The sequence below is a fragment of the Phocoena phocoena genome, chromosome 4 (assembly GCF_963924675.1).
Source record: "Phocoena phocoena chromosome 4, mPhoPho1.1, whole genome shotgun sequence".
NCBI lineage: Eukaryota > Metazoa > Chordata > Mammalia > Artiodactyla > Phocoenidae > Phocoena > Phocoena phocoena.
Window position 1 is genome coordinate 135,480,930 of NC_089222.1, and position 24,640 is coordinate 135,505,569.

Sequence of the window (24,640 nt, forward strand, 5' to 3'; positions counted from 1 at the left end):
CCTTCTAACTCGTTTGGGGCAGTTACCTCGGGCAGATAACTCCCCACCCCTTTGTTTTAGAGCTTGTAAAATTGCAGTCAGGGCGCCTGCCCTGTCTAGCATGCAGGGTTATCCCAGGGAGCAAGGAGATCAGGTGTACAGCTGGCGCCCTGTCAATCATGGCACCAGCGGGCACAGACACCCCCTCTCCCATCACAGGTACGCTCTGCGCCTTCCTCTGATGACCCGATTGGTGAGTTGGGCTGATCTTTTCATTTTCCAGATAAGATACTTGTATTTAGCAGGAGCTTTCCGGGGACCTGACTTCTTTCTTCCTTGCTTTTCTTTTTTTTTTCCTTTTCAAGATCTTATTATGAACATTTTCAAACATACCAGAAAAAATGGAAAGAATTTTATGGTGAGCGCCCATATTGTAGATTATACAATTTTGCTGCATAGACTTAATTTCTTTGTGCAAAGGACTAATCCCAATGATGGGAAGATTTAGGACTCCTGGCAGGATGGAAGAAGATGAAGAGAACTTAAGGCAGCTCTCCCTGGAAGGCCGCAGTGGGCAGCTGCATGTCTCTCACTCCTGATACAAGGGCCAGCGACTCCTTGTACCTAGAGGGGGGACGTAGGGTTTATCAAACAGATAAATAAGAAACAAATAAAATGAACATAAAAGGGAGCTCCCTGGGGCACACAGACTTCCTACTAATGCCGCCTCTGGTTGGGGGTTAAAATGGATGGTTGGCTCTCTTACCTGTGAGCAGAGAGCTGAGACGTTTGCCTTCGATGAACAGAGTAGGGGAGAAGAATCTAGAACATTTTAAAGTTAAGAGCTAGGTGCAGGCCCCTAGGGGTGGCTGTTAGAAATGATAGCAGTAGGGACGCAGAAGTGAGATAGGGTGTGTAGAACCAGGTACTGCAGCTGTTTTTTTAATCAAGATCCTTTCCTGCCTCCTTGCTTGAAAAATAAATAAATGAAAGAGCTTCTCCCCCCCCAAAAAAAGTTTTTCTTAAATATTAAGTATTCAGTTTTCTTTTTAACTTAAGAAGAATAGCCATGATTTTATTTTAGGCAGAAAAACAAAGAAAAATAAAAAGTGAAAAAGATAACTTGTGGGGTAAAGACAGGGTGGGGAGAAGGAAAGAAGGGGCTTTGGGTGGGAGTGGGCAGGGTGAGAGGAAAGGAGGGAGAGGCTTGAGGAAATGAAGAGGAAGGACAGAAGGGAAGGGAAAAGCAGAGGGGCCGTGGAAGCCCCCCTTGGTGGGATGGCAGGAGCTGCTTCTGGAGCGAGGACAGGCCAGGAACCCCGAGCAGCTTGAGAGGAGGCGGGGCTGGGCACGGTGCTTGTTCTCACATGCGGTTCTTGCAGACTGTGGGCTCTGGAGACCAGGGCTTCCTGCCACCCATGAGCTGTGTGACTCTGGTCAAGTCACTCGATTTCTGCATGCCTAGGTTTCCCCAACTGTCAATAGGGATAATAAGTCATATAGGTTAAAAAAAATTGTTTGACACATAGGACATATTCATAAAGGCCAGCCCTCTTGACCATCCCCTTGATCTGCGAACGTCAGAGGGCTACTCATTCGTTCAGCAAACGTCAGGCTCTCTTATGTGTTCATTAGCTGATCGATTACTGTCACAGTTCAAGACCTTGAATCCATAGACCTCTATATGAGATTACAAACCAGCTCACCAAAGGGCGGGGCTGAGGCTGCAGCAATGGATTCATGTGATCCCTGAGCCTGGTGATGTGCCCTGTTTCAACCCACCCAAACTCAGTCCTCAAAAGCCTTGCCTGTGCGCTAGAACATCCCAGAAGTTGACTCACAGTTCAACCTAACAGGTGCCTGGACCATAGCAGGGGCCTGATTTTAGGTCTGTCTCGCAGTTGAACAACTCAGGTCTCCAAGCGTGGGCCTCCAGAACCCAGGAACTGGCTTAACTTCCTCAAGACAGTGATGATCTGCATGTGATCTTTTTTCTTTTCCCTTTTTCTTCTCTCCCCATCATTAAAAACAATAAATAAAAGGAGGGGAGCAGGTGAACGTACTCTTATTCCCTTGCAGAAAGATTGTGTTGCTCCTCATTGGAAAATCATGGAACGATGGAATTTCTTCCCATTTCCGTCCATAGCAAGTTTGTAACATCGTTATTCAGCACTCTCATCCCCCAGAATTGGTAGTGACGTAACCCTTGAGCAAATTTCTACACACTGGGAGATATTCCACACCAACCCCCCAATGAGCAGTGGCCACCTGGCCATCCTGAGGGTACCAACCTGCCACTCCTCACACCCCAGGCAGCCAGCGCTGACCAGCACCTCTCCCCACAAGGGCACCTGCTTGAGGGGGAGTGGCTCATTGTTTGGACCACATAATGCACTGTCCCTAAAGTTTTTCTCCTTGGCTTGTTTCCCAGTCCAAAGATTTTTTTTTCTTTAACCAAAAATGTAGGAGAAAGAAAATAAAGTGATCTGAAGTTTTTAATACAAAGATTGCAGAGCCTTCTTAGAATTATATAGCCCTACCCATGACCTTTAAAGCAACCAGAGGAATTCATAGTAACACCCTCCCAGCCTTATGTAAAAATCCCATATCATACCATTCTGTTCCTTCCATCCATCCATCCATCCATCCAGCCATCCAGCCATCCAGGCATCCAGCAATCCAGCCATCCATCATCCATAATCACTAGGGTAGGCAGAACACACCCATGGCCTTATATGTTGAGGTCCTGCCCTTATAGTACATTGCTATCCTTGCTGCGTAAAAGCTCAGTGTCACGCCCTTCTTATAGATGCTGGGTTAGGAGTTGACATACGAGTTAGAAGGGTGGGATGCACAGTCCTGATTGTTATGGTCTTGAACACTCATTTGCAGCTGGACTCCTGAACAAACACTTTCCAGTCCCTCTAGTCTCTTCTCAGCTTCCAGGATATAAATTGTTTGAGTCTATGACCCATTATCATATGAATAGACTTGTCTCTTCAGAACTCCTTTTAATCCAGTCAACTTCAAATTAGTCACAGCGATGAAGCAGTGAACCAGAGAATGGCACAGATTGTTCAGACAATCATTTATACCTGGCTTTCGTGAACATAATGGGATTATTTTTCTGTGGCAGTTGATTTACCATCTTGATTATGTTTTGTTTGGTCTGAAATTGAGCCTCCATGGCCCCTGGCAACAGCAGCTTCCCTTGGGTAGCACTGGCCCCGGAAACAGGTTCAGTGTTGGGGCCATACCAGCCTGGACAGATCATCCATAAAGTGAGACATCCACCCAGGGATCCTGTCTGAGTTATTCAAAAACAAGATTCCATATATTTCCACAAGAAAAAATTGTCTTTTACGCTGACTTGTTCAGCAAAGTTGTTTGTTTGTTTTTTTAAGTTTTTCTTCCTAAGAGCCAGCAAACAGACTTCATGTCAAAGAAAAATGCCCCAGTGATACCTCTTTGTAGCACTAGACTCATTGCTTTTTCTGTTCCTTGTCTGCCACATAGATGCTTTAGTGGCCCTGGGTTTGTGCCCCTCACACACATCCCATTTCTGTACCACCTGGAAGTGTGCTGTGTACGCGTCAGAGAGCGTGAAGAGGGCGCTCACTTCTCGTGTTTCTGTGCAGAGCGCTGAGAGTTCGCAAGAAGATGTCTGGGGAGAAGATGCCTGTGAAGATGATCGGGGACATCCTGACCGCCCAGCTGCCACACATGCAACCCTACATCCGCTTCTGCAGCTGCCAGCTCAACGGGGCTGCCTTGATCCAGCAGAAGACAGATGAGGCCCCCGACTTCAAGGAGTTTGTCAAAGTAAGGAGCCCAGGCTGAGCTGAGTCTCTGCCCCCACCGAGTGGCCGTCTTCCAGCCACTGGGCGTGTGAGGGGCTGATTCACACATTCACAGAAGGCCAACAAGGGTGAGGTCTCGGCTGAACAGTAGGGGCTGCCCCTCACTGGCGGGTGGCTGGGACCAAGGGGGTGGGCTTGGAGAGGAGGGACCAGTGCTGGCCTAGAAGCTCTGCCTTGGCCAGGTGTGAGCGGTGTTATTTGAATACACGTTTAAATCCTCCATCTCAATTTTAGGCCTAGGAGGGCTGGTGGGCCTCAGGTTTCCTATTCTGTTTAATCTGAGCATCCTCAGTTCTTTGCTGCTCTCTGCCCTTCACCTGAAAAGGGAATGGCTGGCAATCCCAATGGACCCTTTGTTTTTTCCCAATTGGTTCTTTTTGATGGGCTCAAGCTCTAAGAAGCCCATGGGGGTGAGTGTGGGATGCCAGGACCTCTGCCTTGGAGGATAACAAGGGTCTGGAGAGCCATGTGCCCACCAAGGAACATTGTGGGGAAGTGGGCCCATGCTGCTGGAGACCCCAGGCTTTGGGTCTACTACCCTTCACTGGGGTGGGTCTCTGCTGGCCAGGCCAGCCCATGCAATCAGCCCCAACCTCTCCCAGAGGGGAAGAAAAAAGAGAATAAAATAACGTCTGCTAAACAGGCACATTTTGATGAACAGACAGCAAAATAATCATACTAATGACAGGCTTATCTTTGTACCTCCTGCATTTTGGGGGCAGGCCTTTCCCACTCCCCCGAGTAACCAAGTTTGTGGAGTCATCACTGGGAGGGGAAAATGCCATCTCTTCTCCGCCGTAGCATCAGATGTTCTTGTTCTTTCTTTCTCACCCTGTTTCTCAATATTAAATGCTCTGATTTCCTACCCAATGAGTGGGGCATCTAAGGGAAGAAACACTGCTATGAAGTAGGCCTATGGTGGGCTGGAGACTGGAGAGCAGATACTGGGCTGCCAGGTGCCATGGGCCACCTGGGGTTCCAGCCAAGGGCCGCGTCCTCCCTGAGTGCAGGCAGGATGAGTTCATCACTGGATGTACTTGAACTTGAGGAAAATGCTGACACCAGCCCAGGAGGGGCCTTGTTGCCCCTCCCCTTCTCACTCCTCCCCTCATCCCCTCTCCCTGCCTCATTCCTGTGGGACTTTGACATGCCTTTGCCTGCTGCAAAGTGTTCCTGGAATAATGGTGTCCACGGCTGGAGCAGGTTCAGGCACTGACAGGTCCCAGGGCTTGGGGTCCAGGTCATGGCATTAAACCTGTTCCTAAGACATTAAACCTGACCAGAACCTTTGAGAGCTGTCACCATATAACCCCTGTGACTTGTCGACAGGGTCACCTTTTGGAGGTAAAAGGACTCTTGTCCTCCAGTCAAGTTGACAAAAGTGGTGGAAGGAAAGAGGCAGGGAGTCCAGAGTGGAGATAACCACAGCCCCTGGGACTGGGGGCCTGACCCTCATGTCTCGGCTTCACCATCCCTACCCTTCTGGGGCTCCCACCGGCGAGTGCAGGCTTTGCCCAAAACAGACAGTGAGATCCGGCCAGGCCCTTCCAGCATCTCTGGGACTTAAGGGGGATTTTTGTTCTGACCCTATAGTCTTGTGACTCTCCTTGCTCCTGGGAATGTTATAAAGTTTTGGTAGGTATCCAGAGGAAATATTCTCTGTAAAACCAGAACCTCATCTCTGGAAGTAAGGAACTGCATGTCCCATGGAAGGTCCACTGGATCTGGGGAGCAGGGGTCAACCCTGCAGCTGAGTGACGTCCAAGGTAGATTCCCACTCTCCATCTGGAACGTGCCTCCTCCTGGCTTGGGGATAACCAGCCTGGCTCTTCCAGCTCCGGGCTCCTCAGCTGTCATTCAGATAAATGAGACAATGTGATGGGTGGGGAGTGCTGAATAACATCGATGTTGATGTCACTGACCAGATTTTGCAAACTTCTTAAGTACATTTAAAAAAATCTCTTATTGCAGAGACTGGCCATGGACCCTCGCTGTAAGGGAATGCCACTCTCTAGTTTTATACTGAAGCCTATGCAACGGGTAACGAGATACCCACTGATCATTAAAAATGTAAGTAGCTGTCTTGCCTTTTCAAGTAGAGGAATGCTTTCCCAGCAGGTCAGGAATCTGGGGCCATGGGCAGGTTAGCCAGCCAACACACCTGGTATCTATTGTGTAGAAATCTTATACCAACAGGCTGCAGGAGGCATCTACTTGGTAACTCAGAAAGAAAAGCTGGCTTATCATGAAAAGAGCTAATAATACACAGCCTTCAGCTGTGCAACCAAGTGGCCTCCACCTTCTAAGTCGGAACACGAGAGCTCAGTTCTTTTCCTAATACAGGCAGAGTGTCTTTAGGCCTTGGTTTTCCTAGTAAGAAAGAGAGAAAGAAATATAGTTTCCACCACTCATCTTCAGAAAGCCATTGTGAGATACTCTATGTTGATATTAGATGATTGTTTTCCTCCTGTCGTTTTAAGAAAGCCAATACCGAAAGAAAAGAATAGAAAAATTAGGGTTTCAGCATGCCCATCTGTAAAGTGAGTGAGCAGACTTAGACATCCTCTGAGCCTGTGAGTCTATAACCACAGGGAGGAAAGCTCCTGGAGAGAAGTTTTAGATCTGGTTCCTTTCAGTGGAGAATTTAGAAGCCCAGATCTAGACACTGGTGTGCTCACTGATACTGGGGTGTTGTTGCCTTTTGAGTCTCTCAGTGGCCAAGCCAGGCAATATATGTATGTGTATATATTCACACCCACATATTTACATAACATAAGTGTGCAAACATATTTATTTCAAGATTTATATATATTATAATATGTATTAAAACCCATGAGTTCACACCAATACTTCCTGTTCTAATCTAGTATCATGGAATTTATTCTAGCCTTTCCCCTTTCTCTGTATATAACTCCTTTCTCCATGAGAAGCCTGGCTCTCATTATCCTCAATAGATTTACTTATTTGCTGAATCCCCTTATATGTAGCAAATTTCCCTCTCGTATAAGCCGGTTCCTCAGTCCAAGCCCAGTATGACCCCACAAAATACACTGTGGCCTCATTGGCTGAGTTAAAGGATTAGTTTTGAAAGAAGCTTTCAATCTACTGTTTCCTTTTCTCCAACTTGACAGTTACTATTAAACTAACTCAACACCTTTCTTTACTTCCCCCAATATTTAGTTGGGAATTGAAGTTGGAAACAAGCTTTTTAAGTTCTAAGGGCTTCCCTGGCAGTCCAGTGGCTAAGACTCCACACTCCCAGTGCAAGGGGCCCAGGTTTGATCCCTGGTCAGGCAACTAGAGCTCACATGCTGCAGCAAAGATCCTGCATGCTGCAACTAAGACCTGGAGCAGCCAAATAAATAAAATAAATATTAAAAAAAATAAAATAGGTGTTCTAGATCTAGCTAATGGGGAGAAAAACAAAAACAAGAAAAGGACTGAGAGACATAAATATTAAAAAAGAAAAAGCAAATTATCATTCTTTGCAGAAACATGATTGTTACCCTAGAGAACCCAAAAGAACGAACTGAAAACTAGCAAACCTAAGAAGAGAATTTTTAAAGTTGGCCAGTTATAACATACATATGGAAAACTGTAAAAATACTAAGATTAAATATTCTTTATAATACTGAGGTGGAGAAATTCTTAGCATGGCACCAAAGACAGAACTTTACAGAATTTAGAGTTGTAGCAACTTGAAAAAAATTTTTTTTCCTCTGGGAGAAACCTAGATGTTCATTAAGGAGAGTAGTTAAATAAAGTGGTGAGTCTATACTATGAAAGAGACTTTTTTATATTAGCTGGAATGATATCTAGAAAATGCTGTTAAGTTAAAACAAAACAAACCAAACAAACAAACAAAACCCCAAAACAACCTTTCACAAGCAATCCTACAGTATGGTCCCTTTTGCAAAACCGAGAAAAAACTCTGTGTGACTGTTAAATATATGTGGAGCATCTGAAGGGAACTAAAGGGATGCCCTTAAGCCTGGGTACAGTTACCTCTGAGGCAGGAGAGCAAAGGGGATAGAGCACAGTTGTTATCTATACTTCCGTGTTGTTTGACTCTTGCATATCAAGAATGTGTTAATATTATTTGAATAAACATTTTTCTTAAAAAATGTTGTGTAACAAAATATAATGAACATTAAAAGACAAATGACAGATATAAGCTGAGTAAACAGATTTTAACTGTATATAAGAAGATACTGAAATACACATGGATTATCTATCTATAATATCTATCTATCTATCTGTCTATCTATCTATCTGTCATCTCAAGCACTCTTATAACTCAGAATGAAAAAGACAAATACCCTAATAGAAAAACAGGTAAAATATACAACTAGACGTTTCTGAGAGGAGTGTAGAATAGCGGTAAAGAACATGCTGTCATCTTCAATGAGGTGTCGTGCAGAAGTCTGCTGTGGAATCTGTGATCTGACACGTTAGACACAAAGCCTCTGCACACGACCCCCTATAAGCACATGAAACTGGACTGAGAAGAAGAGTCACAACTATTGCCCTCGAGCTGAGGTGTCACTGTCACCATTTCCCATGAGAAAGTATGGTCTGAAGTGCAGCGGGGAGGCCTCTGAATGTGGCCCTCTATGAGCAAGTGGAACTAGACTGAGCACAGAGGAAAAGAAAAAAAGCCGTGGGGCTGACAGGGTCTAGGTGCTCCGTCTGGGTGTCAGGCCTGAGCCTCTGAGATGGGAGAGCTGAGTTCAGGACACTGGTTCACCAGAGACCTCTTGGACCCACATAATATCAAATGGCGAAAGCTCTCCCACAGATCTCCATCTCAACGCCAACACCCAGCTCCACTCAACAACCAGCAAGCTACAGTGCTTGACGCCCTATGCCAAACAACTAGCAAGACAGGAACACAACCCCACCCATTAGCAGAGAGGCTGCCTAAAATCATAAGAAGGCCACACACACCCCAAAACACACCACTGGATGTGGTCCCGCCCACCAGAAAGACAAGATCCAGCCTCATCCACCAGAACACAGGCACCAGTCCCCTCCACCAGGAAGCCTACACAACCCACTGAACCAACCTTAGCCACTGGGGGCAGACACCAAAAACAACAGGAACTACGAACCTGCAGCCTGCGAAAAGGAGACCACACACACAGTAAGTTAAGCAAAATGAGAAGACAGAAAAACACACAGCAGATGAAGGAGCAAAGTAAAAACCCACCAGACCTAACAAATGAAGAGGAAATAGGCAGTCTACCTGAAAAAGAATTCAGAGTAATGATGGTAAAGATGATCCAAAATCTTGAAGATAGAATGGAGAAAATACAAGAAACGTTTAACAAAGACCTAGAAGAACTAAAGAGCAAACAAACAATGATGAACAACACAATAAATGAAATTAAAATTTATATAGAATGAATCAATAGCAGAATAACTGAGGCAGAAGAACGGATAAGTGATCTGGAAGATAAAATAGTGGAAGTAACTACCACAGAACAGAATAAAGAAGAAAGAATGAAAAGAATTGAGGACAGTTACAGAGACCTCTGGGACAACATTAAATGCACCAACATTTGAATTATAGGGGTCCCAGAAGAAGAAGAGAAAAAGAAAGGGACTGAGAAAAAATTTAAAGAGCTTATAATTATAACTGAAAACTTCCCTAATATGGGAAAGGAAATAGTTAATTGAGTCCAGGAAGCACAGAGAGTTCCATACAGGATAAATCCAAGGAGAAACACGCCAAGACACATATTAATCAAACTATCAATACTTAAATACAAAGAAAAAATATTAAAAGCAGCAAGGGAAAAGCAACAAATAACATAACAAGGGAATCCCCATAAGGTTAACAGCTGATCTTTCCGTAGAAACTATGCAAGCCAGAAGGGAGTGGCAGGACATATTTAAAGTGATGACAGGGAAAAACCTACAACCAAAATTACTCTACCCAGCAAGGATCTCATTCAGATTCAACAGAGAAATTAAAACCTTTACAGACTAGCAAAAACTAAGAGAATTCAGCACCACCAAACCAGCTTTACAACAAATGCTAAACTTCTCTAAGCAGGAACTTCAAGAGAAGGAAAAGACCTACAATAACAAACCCAAAACAATTAAGAAAATCGTAATAGGAACATACATATCGATAACTACCTTAAATGTAAATGGATTAGATGCTCCAACCAAAAGACATAGACTGGGTGAATATATACAAAAACAAGACCCGTATATGTGCTGTCTACAAGAGACCCACTGACATAGACTGGGTGAATGGACACAAAAACAAGACCCGTATATATGCTATCTACAAGGCACCCACTTCAGATGGAAGTCTGTAGGGACACATACAGACAGAAAGTGAGGGGATGGAAAAAGATATTCCATGCAAATGGAAATCAAAAGAAAGCTGGGGTAGCAATTCTCATATCAGATAAAATAGACTTTAAAATAAAGACTATTACAAGAGACAGAAAAGGACACTACATAATGATCAAGAGATCAATCCAAGAAGAAAATATAACAATTGTAAATATTTATGCACCCAACATAGGACCACCTCAATACATAAGGCAAATGCTAACAGCCATAAAACGGGAAATCAACAGTAACACAAGTATAGTAGGGAACTTTAACACCCCACCTTCACCAGTGAACAGATCATCCAAAATGAAAATAAATAAGGAAACACAAACTTTAAATGATACATCAAACAAGATGGACTTAATTGATATTTATAGGACATTCCATCCAAAAACAACAGAATACAGTTTCTGCTCAAGTGCTCATGGAACATTCTCCAGGATAGATCACGTCTTGGGTCACAAATCAAGCCTCAGTAAATTGAAGAAAATTGAAATGTATCAGGTATCTTTTCCGACCACAGCTCTATGAGATTAGAAATGAATTACAGGGAAAAAAACGTAAAAAACACAAACACATGGAGGTGAAACAATACACTACTAAATAACCAAGAAATCACTGAAGAAATTAAAGAAAAAATCAAAAAATACCTAGAAACAAATGACAATGAAAACATGATGACCCAAAACCTATGGGATGCAGCAAAAGCAGTCCTAAGAGGGAAGTTTACAGTAATACAATCCTACCTCAAGAAACAAGAAAAATCTCAAATAAACAACCTAACCTTACACCTTAAGCAGTTAGAGAAAGAAGAACAAAAAAACCCAAAGTTAGCAGAAGGAAAGAAATCATAAAAATCAGATCAGAAATAAATGAAAAAGAAATGAAGGAAACAATAGAAAAGATCAATAAAACTAAAAGCTAGTTCTTTGAGAAGATAAACAAAATTGATAAACCATTAGCCAGACTTATCAAGAAAAAAAGGGAGAAGACAAATCAATAGACTTAGAAATGAAAAAGGAGAAGTAACAACTGACCCTGCAGAAATACAAAGGATCATGAGAGATTACTACAAGTAATTATATGCCAATAAAATGGACAACCTGGAAGAAATGGTAAAATTCTTAGAAAATTTTACCTTCCGAGACTGAACCAGGAAGAAATAGAAAATATAAACAGACCAATCACAAGCACTGAAATTGAGACTGTGATTAAAAATCTTCCAACAAAAGCCCAGACCAGATGGCTTCACAGGTGAATCCTATCAAACATTTAGAGAAGAGCTAACACCTATCCTTCTCAAACTCTTCCAAAATATAGCAGAGGGAGAAATACTCCCAAATTCATTCTATGAGGCCACCATCACCCTGATACCAAAACCAGACAAAGATGTCACAAAAAAAGAAAACTACAGGCCAATAACACTGATGAACATAGATGCAAAAATCCTCAACAAAATACTAGCAAACAGAATCCAACAGCACGTTAAAGGATCATACACCATGATCAAATGGAGTTTATTCCAGGAATGCAAGCATTCTTCAATATATGCAAATCAATCAACGTGATACACCACATTAACAAATTGAAGGAGAGAAACCATAGGATCATCACAATAGTTGCAGAGAAAGCTTTCGGCAAAATTCAACACCCATCTATGATAAAAACCCTGCAGAAAGCAGGCATAGAGGGAACTTTCCTCAACATAATAAAGGCCATATATGACAAACCCACAGCCAACATTGTTCTCAGTAGTGAAAAACTGAAACCATTTTCAGTAAGATCAGGAACAAGACAAGGTTGCCCCCTCTCACCACTATTATTCAACATAGTTTTGGAAGTTTTAGCCACAGCAATCAGAGAAAAAAAAAAAGAAATAAAAGGAATCCAAATTGGAAAAGAAAAAATATAACTGTCACTGTTTGCAGATGACATGATACTATACATACAGAATCCTAAAGAAGCTATCAGAAAAGAACTAGAGCTAATCAATGAATTTGTTAAAGTAGCAGGATACAAAATTAATGCACAGAAATCTCTTGCATTCCTATACACTAATGATGAAAACTCTGAAATAGAAATTAAGGAAACACTCTCATTTACCATTGCAACAAAAAGAATAAAATACCTAGGAATAAACCTACCTAGGGAGACAAAAGACCTGTATGAAGAAAACTGTAAGACACTGATGAAAGAAATTAAATATGATACCAACAGATGGAGAGATATACCATGTTCTTGGATTGGAAGAATCAACACTGTGAAAATGACTATACTACCCAAAGCAATCTACAGATTCAATGCAATCCCTATCAAATTACCATTGGCATTTTTTACAGAACTAGAACAAAAAATCTTAAAATTTGTATGGAGACACAACAGACCCCAAATAGCCAAAGTAGCCTTGAGGGAAAAAAGTGGAGCTGGAGGAATCAGACTCCATGACTTTAGACTATACTACAAAGCTACAGTAATCAAGACAATATGGTACTGGCACAAAAACAGAAATATAGATCAATAGAACAAGATAGAAAGCCCAGAGATAAACCCATGCACCTATGGTCAGCTAATCTATGACAAAGGAGGCAAGGATATACAATGGAGAAAAGGCAATCTCTTCAATAAGTGGTGCTGGGAAAATGGACAGCTACATGTAAAAGAATGAATTCAGAACACGTCCTAACACCATACACAAAAATAAACTCAAAATGGATTAAAGACCTAAATGTAAGACCAGACACTATAAAACTCTTAGAGGAAAACATAGGAAGAACACTCTTTGACATAAATCACAGCAATATCTTTTTTGATCCACCTCCTAGAGTAATGGAAGTAAAGACAAAAATAAACAAATGGGACCTAATGAAACTTCAAAGCTTTTGCACAGCAAAGGAAACCATAAATAAGACAAAAAGACAACCCTTAGAATGGGAGGAGTTATTTGCAAATGAATCAATGGACAAAGGATTAATGTCCAAAATATATAAATAACTAATGCAGCTCAATATTAAAAAACAGTCAACCAAATCCAAAAATGGGCAGAAGACCTAAATAGACATTTCTCCAAAGAAGACATACACATGGCCAAGAAGCACATGCAAAGCTGCTCAACATCACTAATTATTAGAGAAATGCAAATCAAAACTACAATGAGGTATCACCTCACACCAGTTAGAATGGGCATTATCAGAAAATCTACAAACAACAAATGCTGGAGAGGGTGTGGAGAAAAGGGAACCCTCTTGCACTGTTGGTGGGAATGTAAATTGATACAGCCACTATAGAGAACAGTATGGAGGTTCCTTAAAAAACTAAAAATAGAATTACCATATGACCCAACAATCCCACTACTGAGCATATACCCAGAGAAAACCATAATTCAAAAAGACACATGCACCCCAATGTTCATTGCAGCACTATTTACAATAGTCAGGTCATGGAAGCAAACTAATTGCCCATCGACAGACCAATGGATAAAGAAGATGTGGTACATATATACAATGGAATATTACTTAGCCATAAAAAGTAATGAAATTGGGTCATTTGTCGAGATGTGGATGGATCTAGAGAGAGTCATACAGAGTGAAGTAAGTCAGAAAGAGAAAAAAAGTCGTATATTAATGCATGTATGTGTAACCTAGAAAAATGGTACAGATGAACTGGTTTGCAGGGCAGAAACTGAGACACAGATGTAGAGAACAAACATATGGACACCAAGGGGGGAAAGAGGCGGGGGTGTGGTGGTGGTGGTGTGATGAATTGGGTGATTGGGATTGACATGTATACACTGATGTATATAAAATTGATGACTAATAAGAACCTGCTGTATACAAAAATAAATAAAATTAAAAAAAAACAAAAACACACAACCAAAACCAAAAATGTGTAGAAGACCTAAATAGACATTTCTCCAAAGAAGATGTACAGATTGCCAACAGACACATGAAAGGATGCTCAACATCACTAATCATTAGAGAAATGCAAATCAAAACTACAATATGGTATCACCTCACACTGGTCAGAATGGCTATCATCAAAAAAATCTACAAACAATAAATGCTGGAGAGGGCATGGAGAAAAGGGAACCCTCTTACACTGTTGGTGGGAATGTAAATTGATATACAGATGTCGAGAATGGACCTGAGGACGCAGAGAGTGGGAAGGGTAAGCTGGGACGAAGTGAGAGAGTGGCATGGACATATATACACACTACCAAATGTAAAATAGGTAGCTAGTGGGAAGCAGCAGCATAGCACAGGGATATCAGCTCGGTGTTTTGTGTCCACCTAGAACGTGGGATAGGAAGGGTGAGAGGGAGATGCAAGAGAGAGGAGATTTGGGGATATATGTATATGTATAGCTGCTTCACTTTGTTATACAGCAGAAGCTAACACAACATTGTAAAGCAATTATACCTCAATAAAGATGTTACAAAAAATAATTACAGAAAATGATGTCAGGCACCAGGCTGCTTGTATTTGAATCTTGGTACCACTCCTGTGTGCCCTTGGGCAAGTTACTTAACTTCTCTGGGCCTCAGTTCCCTTATATGTAAAATAGGTATGCTAATAATACCTACTGCATAGGGTTGTGAGAAATCAACTGAGTGAATATATGTATGTCTGGCTCCTACTAAGCCATATATAAATGTTAGCTTTATCATTTAGTTTACTTATGTACTAAGTGTACACAAAATTCAAATTCTCTGGTAATAAAAGAAATGCATAAGCAAACAAGAAAATACCTGCTTTTGGCTTGCCAGGTAGGCATATATTGAAAAGATTGTGAGTCCTCAGTGTTGGCAAGTTTGCTTGTGGAAGGTAGACTGGTTCAGCCTTTTGGAGGGCGATGTATACATCAAACTCCACACTCTCTTTGGCTCAGCACTACCATCTCTAGGAATTTATTCTAAAGAAATAATCAGAGAAATATTGAAAAATTGGAAACATGAAGTTTTATGGGAAGGAAACTGTTTAAATGCATTGTGGTTCATCCTTACAATGACATATTATAGAATCTTTTAAAATGATGCTCTATATACTTCAATTAAAAAATAATAAAATGATGATCCAGGTCCATATAAAGTGGACACTAAATGCTGTGCTATAACTGACATGAAGTGGGAAAGAAGCAAGTACAAAATGGTACAGTGTAATATGGTAGCATGATCCAATGTTTATTTTTTTTAAACTATATGTATTTATATCTACGCAGAGTGTATTAACAGATAGGCAGAGGTTATTTCCAGATGGTGCAATTATGGGTGGTTTTTAGGTTTTTTATAACTTTCTAAATTTTCTAAATTTTATACAATAATAATTTTACAATGAGAAAAAACATAAACCTATTTTCATTTTGAAAAACAAACAAAAAAGAATTCACACAATTCAGCTATGTGGGCTTCCTGTCGAGAGCAGTTGTCCTCAGTCTTGGCTGTATGTTAGAATCACCCAGGGAGCTCTAGAAAATTCTGATGCTTGAGTCCCACCCCTGGGGATTCTGATATGGTCAGAGTTGAGGCATCAGGACTTTTCAGAGGGACTCTAATGTACACCCAGGATCCACCCGGGGCTGGGGTTGTTGTTTGGAGATGATTGGTGGACACACAGGACCCAGATTGGGTGTTTTCCTCAAATTGGGTGCCTCCTTAGGACTTTAAACCAAAGTATACCCTAGGGATGAGATATTATTCAGGGTAAAGCCCACTTGACTTATTTGTATATGGACAAGGCCTGGGCAAGTACACCCTCAAAATAATCCTAGTACATTGCAAAGACGGCTTAGGACCTTTCTTCATTCTTAGTGTCTTTCCTCAGGATGACTGTTCTCAGTGTCCTCAAAGTCCTTTGAGAATCTGATGGTAACTGCTGTCACTTACTGAGCACCTTCAAAGGGCCAGGTACTTTGCAAAGTGCTTTACTTGTATCAAGCCATTTAGTCCTCCAAACAACCTTATGAAGGAGGTGCTATTAGTATCACCATTTTTCATATTAGGAAAATGAGGCTCAGAATATTTAGGTGACTGACCCATATCATGGCTGGTCAGTGGCAGGGCAGGGATTTTAAACCAGGAGGTCTTGCTCTAGAGCTGGCACTTTTAACCACTGGCTTGGAATAATTTATCCAGAAAAATGCCTTTGCTCAGATGCACCCATTAGCATGTAGTTCCATGGGTCCATAGATGCCTACAGCTGTGCATGGACCCAGGAAAGAGCCATTCTCCAGGGAGAAAGCCACATGTGGTGCGATATTGCCCTTGCTGTAGCCACTGCCCTCCTCATACCCCAAGTATAGATAATGTGGCAGCCCCTGCCCCCTCAAGGGTCCCCTGCCAACAAAGAATGGTCATCTCTCTCCATGTCATTGCCAAGGTGGGTGCTTAGAGCTGCAGTTGCTCTTGTGGGCACTGTTCAGGAAAGGTCTGTGCTATGCCCTGCCTCTGTTGGGTCTGGCCCTCCAGAACAGTGAACTGCAGGCTCACCCACACTGCCTAAGGATGATGTCTTCTGTTCTCCAATGTAGATCCTGGAAAACACTCCTGAAAACCACCCAGACCACAGCCATTTGAAGCACGCCCTGGAGAAGGCAGAGGAGCTGTGCTCCCAGGTGAACGAAGGGGTGCGGGAGAAGGAGAACTCGGACCGGCTGGAGTGGATCCAGGCCCATGTGCAGTGTGAAGGCCTGTCTGAGGTAGCGCCTTAGGGTGTGACCTGGGTCTCCCCCACTGAGCCTTGGCAGCTGGCCTGAAGGAGGACGAGAAAAAAACATGAATTGTCCTCCCTATTGGCCTCCAGTTTGCTAATTCTCTCTCCAGCTGCTTCTAATCTGCTGTTTAATCCATCTACTGATTTTTTAAAATTTCAATTATTTTCTTTTACCCTTTCCAGCATTCTAGTTATTTTCTCTAATCTGCTGGTTTCTTTCTTGTCTTGGTCCTTTCACAAATGACCATGCTTCTCATTTATTTCCTAACACATTTTAAATATATTCTTGTACATTTCAGATCTGATTATTCCATTAACTCAGGTTATGAGTTTCACTGTTTTGTCTGTTGCTTCTGCTAGCTCTCACCACACGTGTCTGTTTCCCTGTATGTACTTTGATTTTTGATTGTGAGCTCAACATTCCTTGGAACTTTATCTGTGGGATCTTTGAGGTCTGAAGTTGTATTCCTCCTGCAAGGGTTGCTAGCTACCAGGATCACCCTAAATTAGATATAGAGGGGTTTTCAGATCACACTAGTGTGTGAATTGTGGTTGTAAACTTAAATGAGAACTGCATTGTGGTTACAAATTCTCAGGGACATTTTTTTTCCCCTCCACTTACACCAAGTTCAAAAACAAGCAAGTTTTCTTGGTCATCCCTTCTGTGCTGAGTTTACTTATCATTCTTCCTTTGGAGTCTAGCGTTTTGGGATGTCCTGTTATCTCATGTGGGCCCTGGATATATCTCCTGTCTCTTGCACCCTCCATAGCCTTTAAAATGGAAGCTTAAGGTCACCAGATTTAAGAAAGACTCTCAGGGATAAAGCCAGCTTAGGGGCTTGTTTATCTTCCAGGGTTCACATTTTCATGCTGTTTTTGGCCTCTGCAAATTTCTTATTTTCAGTTTTAATTTTTACCACCTCACTTGCATTTAAAAACTACAGTTCTATATTTTATTCGGTTTTGAAAATTTTCACTGGGTGAGTCAGAGTCTCTAGTCCACCATACTACCAGAAACAGAGTCTCTTCTGTAGTATTTGATTCTCTTCTTGTCCTTTATCTTTACTTTAGTCTCATTCATTCTTTCTGCCTGTTCTCACTCTTTCTCTTTGCCTCTGTACACACACACAGATACACATACATACACACATTCATGCACACACACCATTGACTAGGGTTTACCAAAATGCCCAGGCAGACTGTCTCCCTCACCCACTCTCCCTGTGGCTCCTTCCTTCTTACAAGTTTCAAAGGCATTAACTACCTAAGGAAGTTGCACCACTGCTTCCTCCCTGCCCTGCCTCCTGTCCCCCTTCTGTGAAGGTGTGGGATAACCAAAGTTATGGAAGCAGCCATGTGGAAACCAAGGTGATGGATGTGGGTTCCCATTTTGGAACTGTGTTGATAAGCAATCCAGCAGCATTCACTGGTTGGTTGGCTTACTTATTCATTCATTCATTCAATAAACATTTACCGAGCACCTGCCCATGTGCCTTGCTCAGTACTAAACACTGACATGGAAATCAATAAGATGTGACCTACACCATCTCAAGAAGCCTACAGTCCTGGACCAAGTAGAGGGATCAAACCAATACTTACCACACAGTGTGAGACGTTATGAGGCAGATCTAGGTGCCAAGTGCTGTTGGACACTCATGGAGGAAGGAACCGTCATGGAGGGATTCAGGGACGTGTTGGAGAAGGTGACACTCGGCTGGGTGTTGAAGGATGAAGATACCTCTCCAGGAAAGAATCCAGGGGGAGGGCATTTCAGTGGAGGGCACAGCCTGTGCAGGACTTGGGTGAGCAATGCAGGGTGACAGGTGATAAGCTTTAAGGCAAGTTGAAGCCAGGGCAAGGAAGGGCTGTGTATCATTCCCAGGAGCATTAACTTGATCCTGAAGACAGTGGACTTGAACAGCTCCTGAATCTGCCAGCCTGAAGTGCAACTGTGCACTTTTTCTTTTTTCTTTTTCAATGTTCCCTATCTTTTTTCTTCCTTTCTTCCTTCCCTTTCTTCCCTTTCTTTCTTTCTTTCTTTCTTTCTCTCTCTCTCTCTCTCTCTCTCTCTCTCTCTCTCTCTCTCTCTCTCTCTCCCCCTCCCTCCCTCCCTCCCTCTCTTCCTTCCTTCCTTCCTTTCTTTCTTTCTTTCTTTTTGCCACACCACGTGGCTTGCAGGATCTTAGTTCCCTGACCAGGGATCGAACCCAGCCCCAGCAGTGAAAGTACAGAGTCCTAACCAATGGACTGCTGGGGAATTCCCCTCACTGTGCACTTTTAAAGGGGTCCTTCCCTGAGTCTCAGGGCGGCAGTCACGGGACTCAGTGAGGCCTGGGTCTTCATCTTAGAACATTAAGAATAGGGAATTCCCTGGTGGTCCAGTGGTTAGGACTCCACACTTCCACTGCAGGGGCATGGACTCAGAGGACTAAGATCCTGCATGCCACATGGCACAGCAATAAAAAAACCCTCAAAACATTAAGAATAAAATAAACTCTTGTCATTTGCTTTTTTGGGATGTATATACCCTCTTTGAAATAGACTGTTGTCCTTCTTTAGTGATCGATCCTTCCTGGCTGTTGTACAACAGCTTTCTGTATGGTCTGTTTTGTCTGTACAGTCAGGGTTCACAATCGTGGGGAGGGGGCGTGTTGGCTTCTGTTTCCTGGCCCAGATCTGGACACACACCAGTGATTAAGTTTCAAATAAATGCCGTCTTTGGCATTCTTGTCTTAAGATCAAGAACTATCAAGTCTGTTCCCAATTCACATATGTTCAGTGTTAGCCTGGCCAGTTGGAGGCTCTAACCTTTGAGTGTGAATAAACCACATCAACTCTATGTCATCCAAGTGAATTGCTAGATTCATTGCCCCCAAGTGGCTTGAACTCTCTCTTGGTGAGTAAAAAGGGCTAGATTGACATCCTTTGAAGGCTCTCTTTGTGGTGTCACCTTCAGTCTTTGGGGCTCCCTCAGAACCTCAGTGGGAGGTTAGAGGCCCTCGTCCCTCCTTGTACCTGAGGACAGAGTGGACTGGTCACGCTTCCTTGCTGCCTATAGGTCTCTGGTCATAGAGGCCCCACTGATTCTTTCTCCCACACTGGAGGCAGACAGGTGGCCAGCAGCATCTCTTGGGGAATGTGTGTTGTGAACTGTCACCTCTTCATTAATACTCTTCTCAGGGAGGTCTGTAGGGTTCATAGCTCTGGAGAGAGTCTCAGCCTTGAAGGCTGCTGGATGGAGGATACCCCTGGGGCCCAAGTATGGGCAGGTGGAGACCTGAAGTTCTGACTCCTGCCTGGATCGTATCACTTCCTGGGCACAGCTGTGGCCTTCCCCTCCCTCAGTCTCTCCCCCGCTATCCAAAAGGGGGGCCTTAGTGGGGTTATATCTTCTACAGTCTCCCTCTGCCCCTTTAGAACCTGCTCACAGGAGATGACAGAGCCCAAGGGGGGATGATAGAGCATGAGATGATAGAGCCCAGGGGGATGACAGAGCTGCGTTTCCACACTTAGATCTGTCTCCAAGTTTTGGGAAGTGGAAGGAAGAGAGCTGCCTGTCCCCTTCACATTTTCAGGGCCAGTGAATTGGGTGAGATATAATGGGCACCAACAGTGTCTGTTCTGCTTGGCTTCGAGGCATCTGTCAGCACCACTGAGTTTTGTAGTCCACCCATGTGGTAGGGGCCTGGACTCAAGCTGCGCCTTGGAAAGTAGCATTTGTCCTGTAGAACCGTACAGGGAGAGTCTCTGCTGCTTTCCAGAACCGCGTAGGACTGTCTGAGCCTGAGCAGGGCCATCATTGGAGCTGGTTCATGCCACCTCCGGCGGACTAGTCTGCGCACAGCACATACCCATTAAGGAGGGAGAGGGCTGAGTGTTTTCTTCCTGCTGCCCAGTTTCCCCAATAAATACAAGGGGGAAAAGCACCAGTCGCCCTGAGACACTGAGCAGACCTCGAGGAAAAGCATTAGGAATTATAGCCAAAGTTCATCTTGACACGTGGAATCTCCAGAACCACGACTTTGACTTCTTGGCTCCAAAAGTCCCTGCCTGAAGTTTTCAAAGGAGTCCTTGATTTGAGCCTAAGTTACAGGCTTCAGATTCTGATGGAACGCATGCTTTCAGATGCAGAAAAACAAAACAAAACAAAAAAATGACCTCACTTCATCCTGTCTTCTTTGGGTTTTGTTTTCCTTTCTCAGCAACTTGTGTTCAATTCAGTGACCAATTGCTTGGGGCCACGCAAGTTTCTTCACAGTGGGAAACTCTACAAGGCCAAGAGCAACAAGGAGCTGTATGGCTTCCTCTTCAACGACTTCCTCCTGCTGACCCAAATCATAAAGCCCCTGGGCTCTTCGGGCACCGACAAAGTCTTCAGCCCCAAATCAAACCTGCAGTATAAAATGTACAAAACCGTAAGTTTGATTCTAGATTGCAACATCAGGGTTGATGTTTGGGGGAGGAGGAAGTTTCCAAAAGGAACATTTCAGCAGGGTTTGGAGGCTGTGGCATACAGGAAGTGCAGGGGCTGAGACAGGATTTAGGGTGACCACAGCATCACGGGTCCAGCAGTATCAGAAAAGGAACGACGCTCAAATCAATTGACGAAACATCTATTAGCTGTCAAGTGGCTACTGTGGGTCCCCCAGATGTGTTGAAGATATGCCTTGCCCTGGTGGGGTTCCCGGTCTAGTGTGGCAGGTGTGGGAAAGTTCGAGACTAGAACTCAAGCACCCACTTCCTGAACATTCCCAGATCTCCCTCCAAACTTCTCAAGATGGTTTGGAACATCTGTGCCCCTCACCTTTTTCCAGCAAAAGCCAGTCTAAATAGTCAACGTGTAGAGAATTTTCCTAAGCTGTTTATTTGGTCTGCTTCTACGTGTATGGCTGTGTTTGTGTGTTTTCGTGTCATGGGATATTGTTTTTCTAAGCTTGTCTCTGTGTGGGTATTTTCACAGAAGAATTTTCTCTGAAGCAGCAGTTAGCTTTATTTTGGGAAAAAGCACAATGTACTTATGTAGCTTGTCACTAGCAGCTTTGTATGAACAACTTGGAGAGAATTGCTTGGAGGTAGAGTTGATGGAAACTGCTGACTAGGATATACTATGAGAAAAACAGACCCATCAGTTCTTATTCTGGAGGACTTTAAAAATACCTGCAAAACGGAGGGGGGAAATCCATATTTATAATTTGCAGTATCTGAAAGTCAATATGAACACAAAATCATTATTCTGGTATAGTTTACTGAAACACCCTCACACCCCCACCGCAGACACACACACACACACCCTTCACCCTCAGTCTAGTTTATTAGAACACGTGCATGTAAGCACACACACATACTCATAGTTTATTGCAATACACGGCCCCCAGTCTGGTTTTGTAATGGCTGTGCATTATTTTTCAGCCTATTTTCCTAAATGAGGTTCTAGTAAAATTACCCACTGACCCTTCCGGGGATGAACCCATCTTCCACATTTCCCACATTGACCGAGTCTACACCCTCCGAGCAGAAAGCATAAACGAAAGGTAAGACCTGCCTCCTCACTGGCAGTGGGCGCCCAGGTCCCACCAGGTGTAGGACAGATGTGGGACATTTAATTAATCAGCAGGTCCCAACGTTCCTTCAGTTGCAATGCCACCCCCTCTGGCTGGAGGTGGGGCGGGGGCATGAGGGTGGGGCTGTCTTAATACGTTTTTCTAGAGTCTCTCGGAAGTTTGACCCATGGCATGAATTTTGCAAAGTAAAAGACATTGAAATGAATTTTGCTTGAGAATTTTTTAAAAAGCAATTTTCAGAATCTGAGATAAATGGAGCATCTCGTTTCCCAAGGTTTCCCAGGTGGCAGAAACCAATAGGAAAGTGATTTGGGGATGGATAGGACCACCTAATCCTGACCCCCTCCTCAGCTGGCTCCCCTGGACAGACGTTCTGGATCCTAGAACTGTGGGCATTTTTGCTTTAATCTCTTCTTCAAGGTTCTGCCCCGGAGCCAAATGAAACAGATTATTTTCTGAAGGGTGAACTTGACATAAGACCTACAGCATTCCAAGAGAATTTGTGCCAAAAAGCAGGAAATTGGCTAAAGTCGTCATGTCATACATATGCTTCTCAGGAAAAGGAAGGCGAAAACATCACGCCAAGATGTTGGGGAAAGCCAAGATGCTTTCCCCGGCGTGTGTGTGCTCTTTCATGGAAAGTGGTTCCTTATCTGGGAAATGGTTTCTTTCCTTGGATGGTTTAGTAAGAGAAATCCTTCTGGCCTTATTGGATTAGGCAAATATGTGTTGCTTTTCAAGAAGGAAGGAAGAGGAGTTGTTGCCAACATCTCCTCCAGGGCAGCATTTATCATCATAGATTTTCTTCCATGGGGACGCAAACTCAGGTCTTGAGTACATCAGTAAAAATATCACTCGTGCCTTTGTTGTGCGTGGTAGAAATCATGATTAGCACCATGTGACATAAAACCAGACTTTCTTTGCTGAGCCTTTGTTGTAAAAATCAAACGAACAAGGCAGAGTCCTAGAAACTGAATTTGTACAGACCTGAAGCCTGAGTTCTGTTTGGCACCGTTCTGTCTCTCCCTTTCCAAGGACCGCCTGGGTGCAGAAAATCAAAGCTGCTTCTGAACTCTACATAGAGACGGAGAAGAAGAAGCGGGAGAAGGCGTACCTGGGTAAATACATCGCTGGGCAGAGGGGCCCGGGATCCCGCAGAGTGGCGGCAGAGAGCCGTTTGGTTGTGCCTAGAACCCTTAGAGCTGGAAGATGGGCCTGGGGGTAGGGGAGAGCCTGAGGGGGCAGGCAGGCGGAAGAGGGAGAGCGGGGGTGCAGGGTGAGGGGTGGAGAGCAGATTCCAGGATCAAGGAAGCGAGAATTCCAGGTGGAGTAGGGGTGGGGAATTGTTCTTGCTCCCCAGGCAAACCAAAAAGGCAGCAGATCCTAAACGGGAGCATTTTGTGTTGTTTCTCTTGCTGTCATAGTCCGTTCCCAAAGAGCCACAGGCATTGGAAGGTTGATGGTGAACGTGGTTGAGGGCATTGAACTGAAACCCTGTCGGTCACACGGTAAGGACCCAAGAGGCCCCCTCTATCACATATTAGTGGTGGAAGCCTTTTCTGCATCCCCTCCACCTGGCTTTAAAACAAATGTGCTGTTTCCATAATCCTCAATTTCCTTCCAGACTTGGTTTTTGTAGCACTTGTTAAAAAAAATTTTTTTTAATTCTTTTCGACCGTTTTGCTTTCGAGAAAGATCTGAGTGGCTGCCCTTTCACAATACAGTCAACCCCTCTGTATCTGCAGGTTCTGCACCTGCGGATTCAACCAACTGCTGATCGAAAATATTCGAAGAAAATCTGAAAAATTTCCAAAAAGCAAAACTTGACTGGCAACGCTTTACATAGCAGTTACATTGTATTAGGTTATTACATGTAATCTAGAGGTGATTTAAAGTATATGGGAGGATGTGGGTAGCAAAGACGATACCATTTTATCTAAGGGACTTGAGCATTTGGGTATTTGTGGAGGGTTCTGGAACCAGTCCCCGTGGATACTGAGGGATGACTGTGGTTTTGACACAATCTAGGGCTAAAGTGAGGAGACAGGAAAGGCTTAGTTTTGAAGCCCACTAATGTAATTATTTAAGTATTATGAATATTTAAGTAGTATACTTTAAGTATGATGCTGGATTGTGTGAGTTTCCGCCTGGATTCTCCATTTTATGCAGCTTATTAAGTGTGGCA

General features: G+C 43.3%; 1 protein-coding gene across 3 annotated transcripts in view; it reads left to right on the forward strand.

Moving 5' to 3' along the window:
* Positions 1-24,640, forward strand: part of ITSN1 (intersectin 1) — a 169,220-nt gene that overhangs the window by 141,680 nt on the left and 2,900 nt on the right. For 2 of the 3 annotated variants that reach the window (XM_065875722.1, XM_065875723.1), the window contains 7 exons: positions 3,618-3,801; positions 5,811-5,909; positions 16,713-16,880; positions 21,097-21,309; positions 22,304-22,425; positions 23,491-23,573; positions 23,880-23,963. In XM_065875722.1, coding sequence (XP_065731794.1) covers positions 3,618-3,801; positions 5,811-5,909; positions 16,713-16,880; positions 21,097-21,309; positions 22,304-22,425; positions 23,491-23,573; positions 23,880-23,963 — 953 coding nt within the window. The remainder of the gene's footprint in view (positions 1-3,617; positions 3,802-5,810; positions 5,910-16,712; positions 16,881-21,096; positions 21,310-22,303; positions 22,426-23,490; positions 23,574-23,879; positions 23,964-24,640) is intronic. The other variant, XM_065875724.1, reaches the window with a different exon arrangement.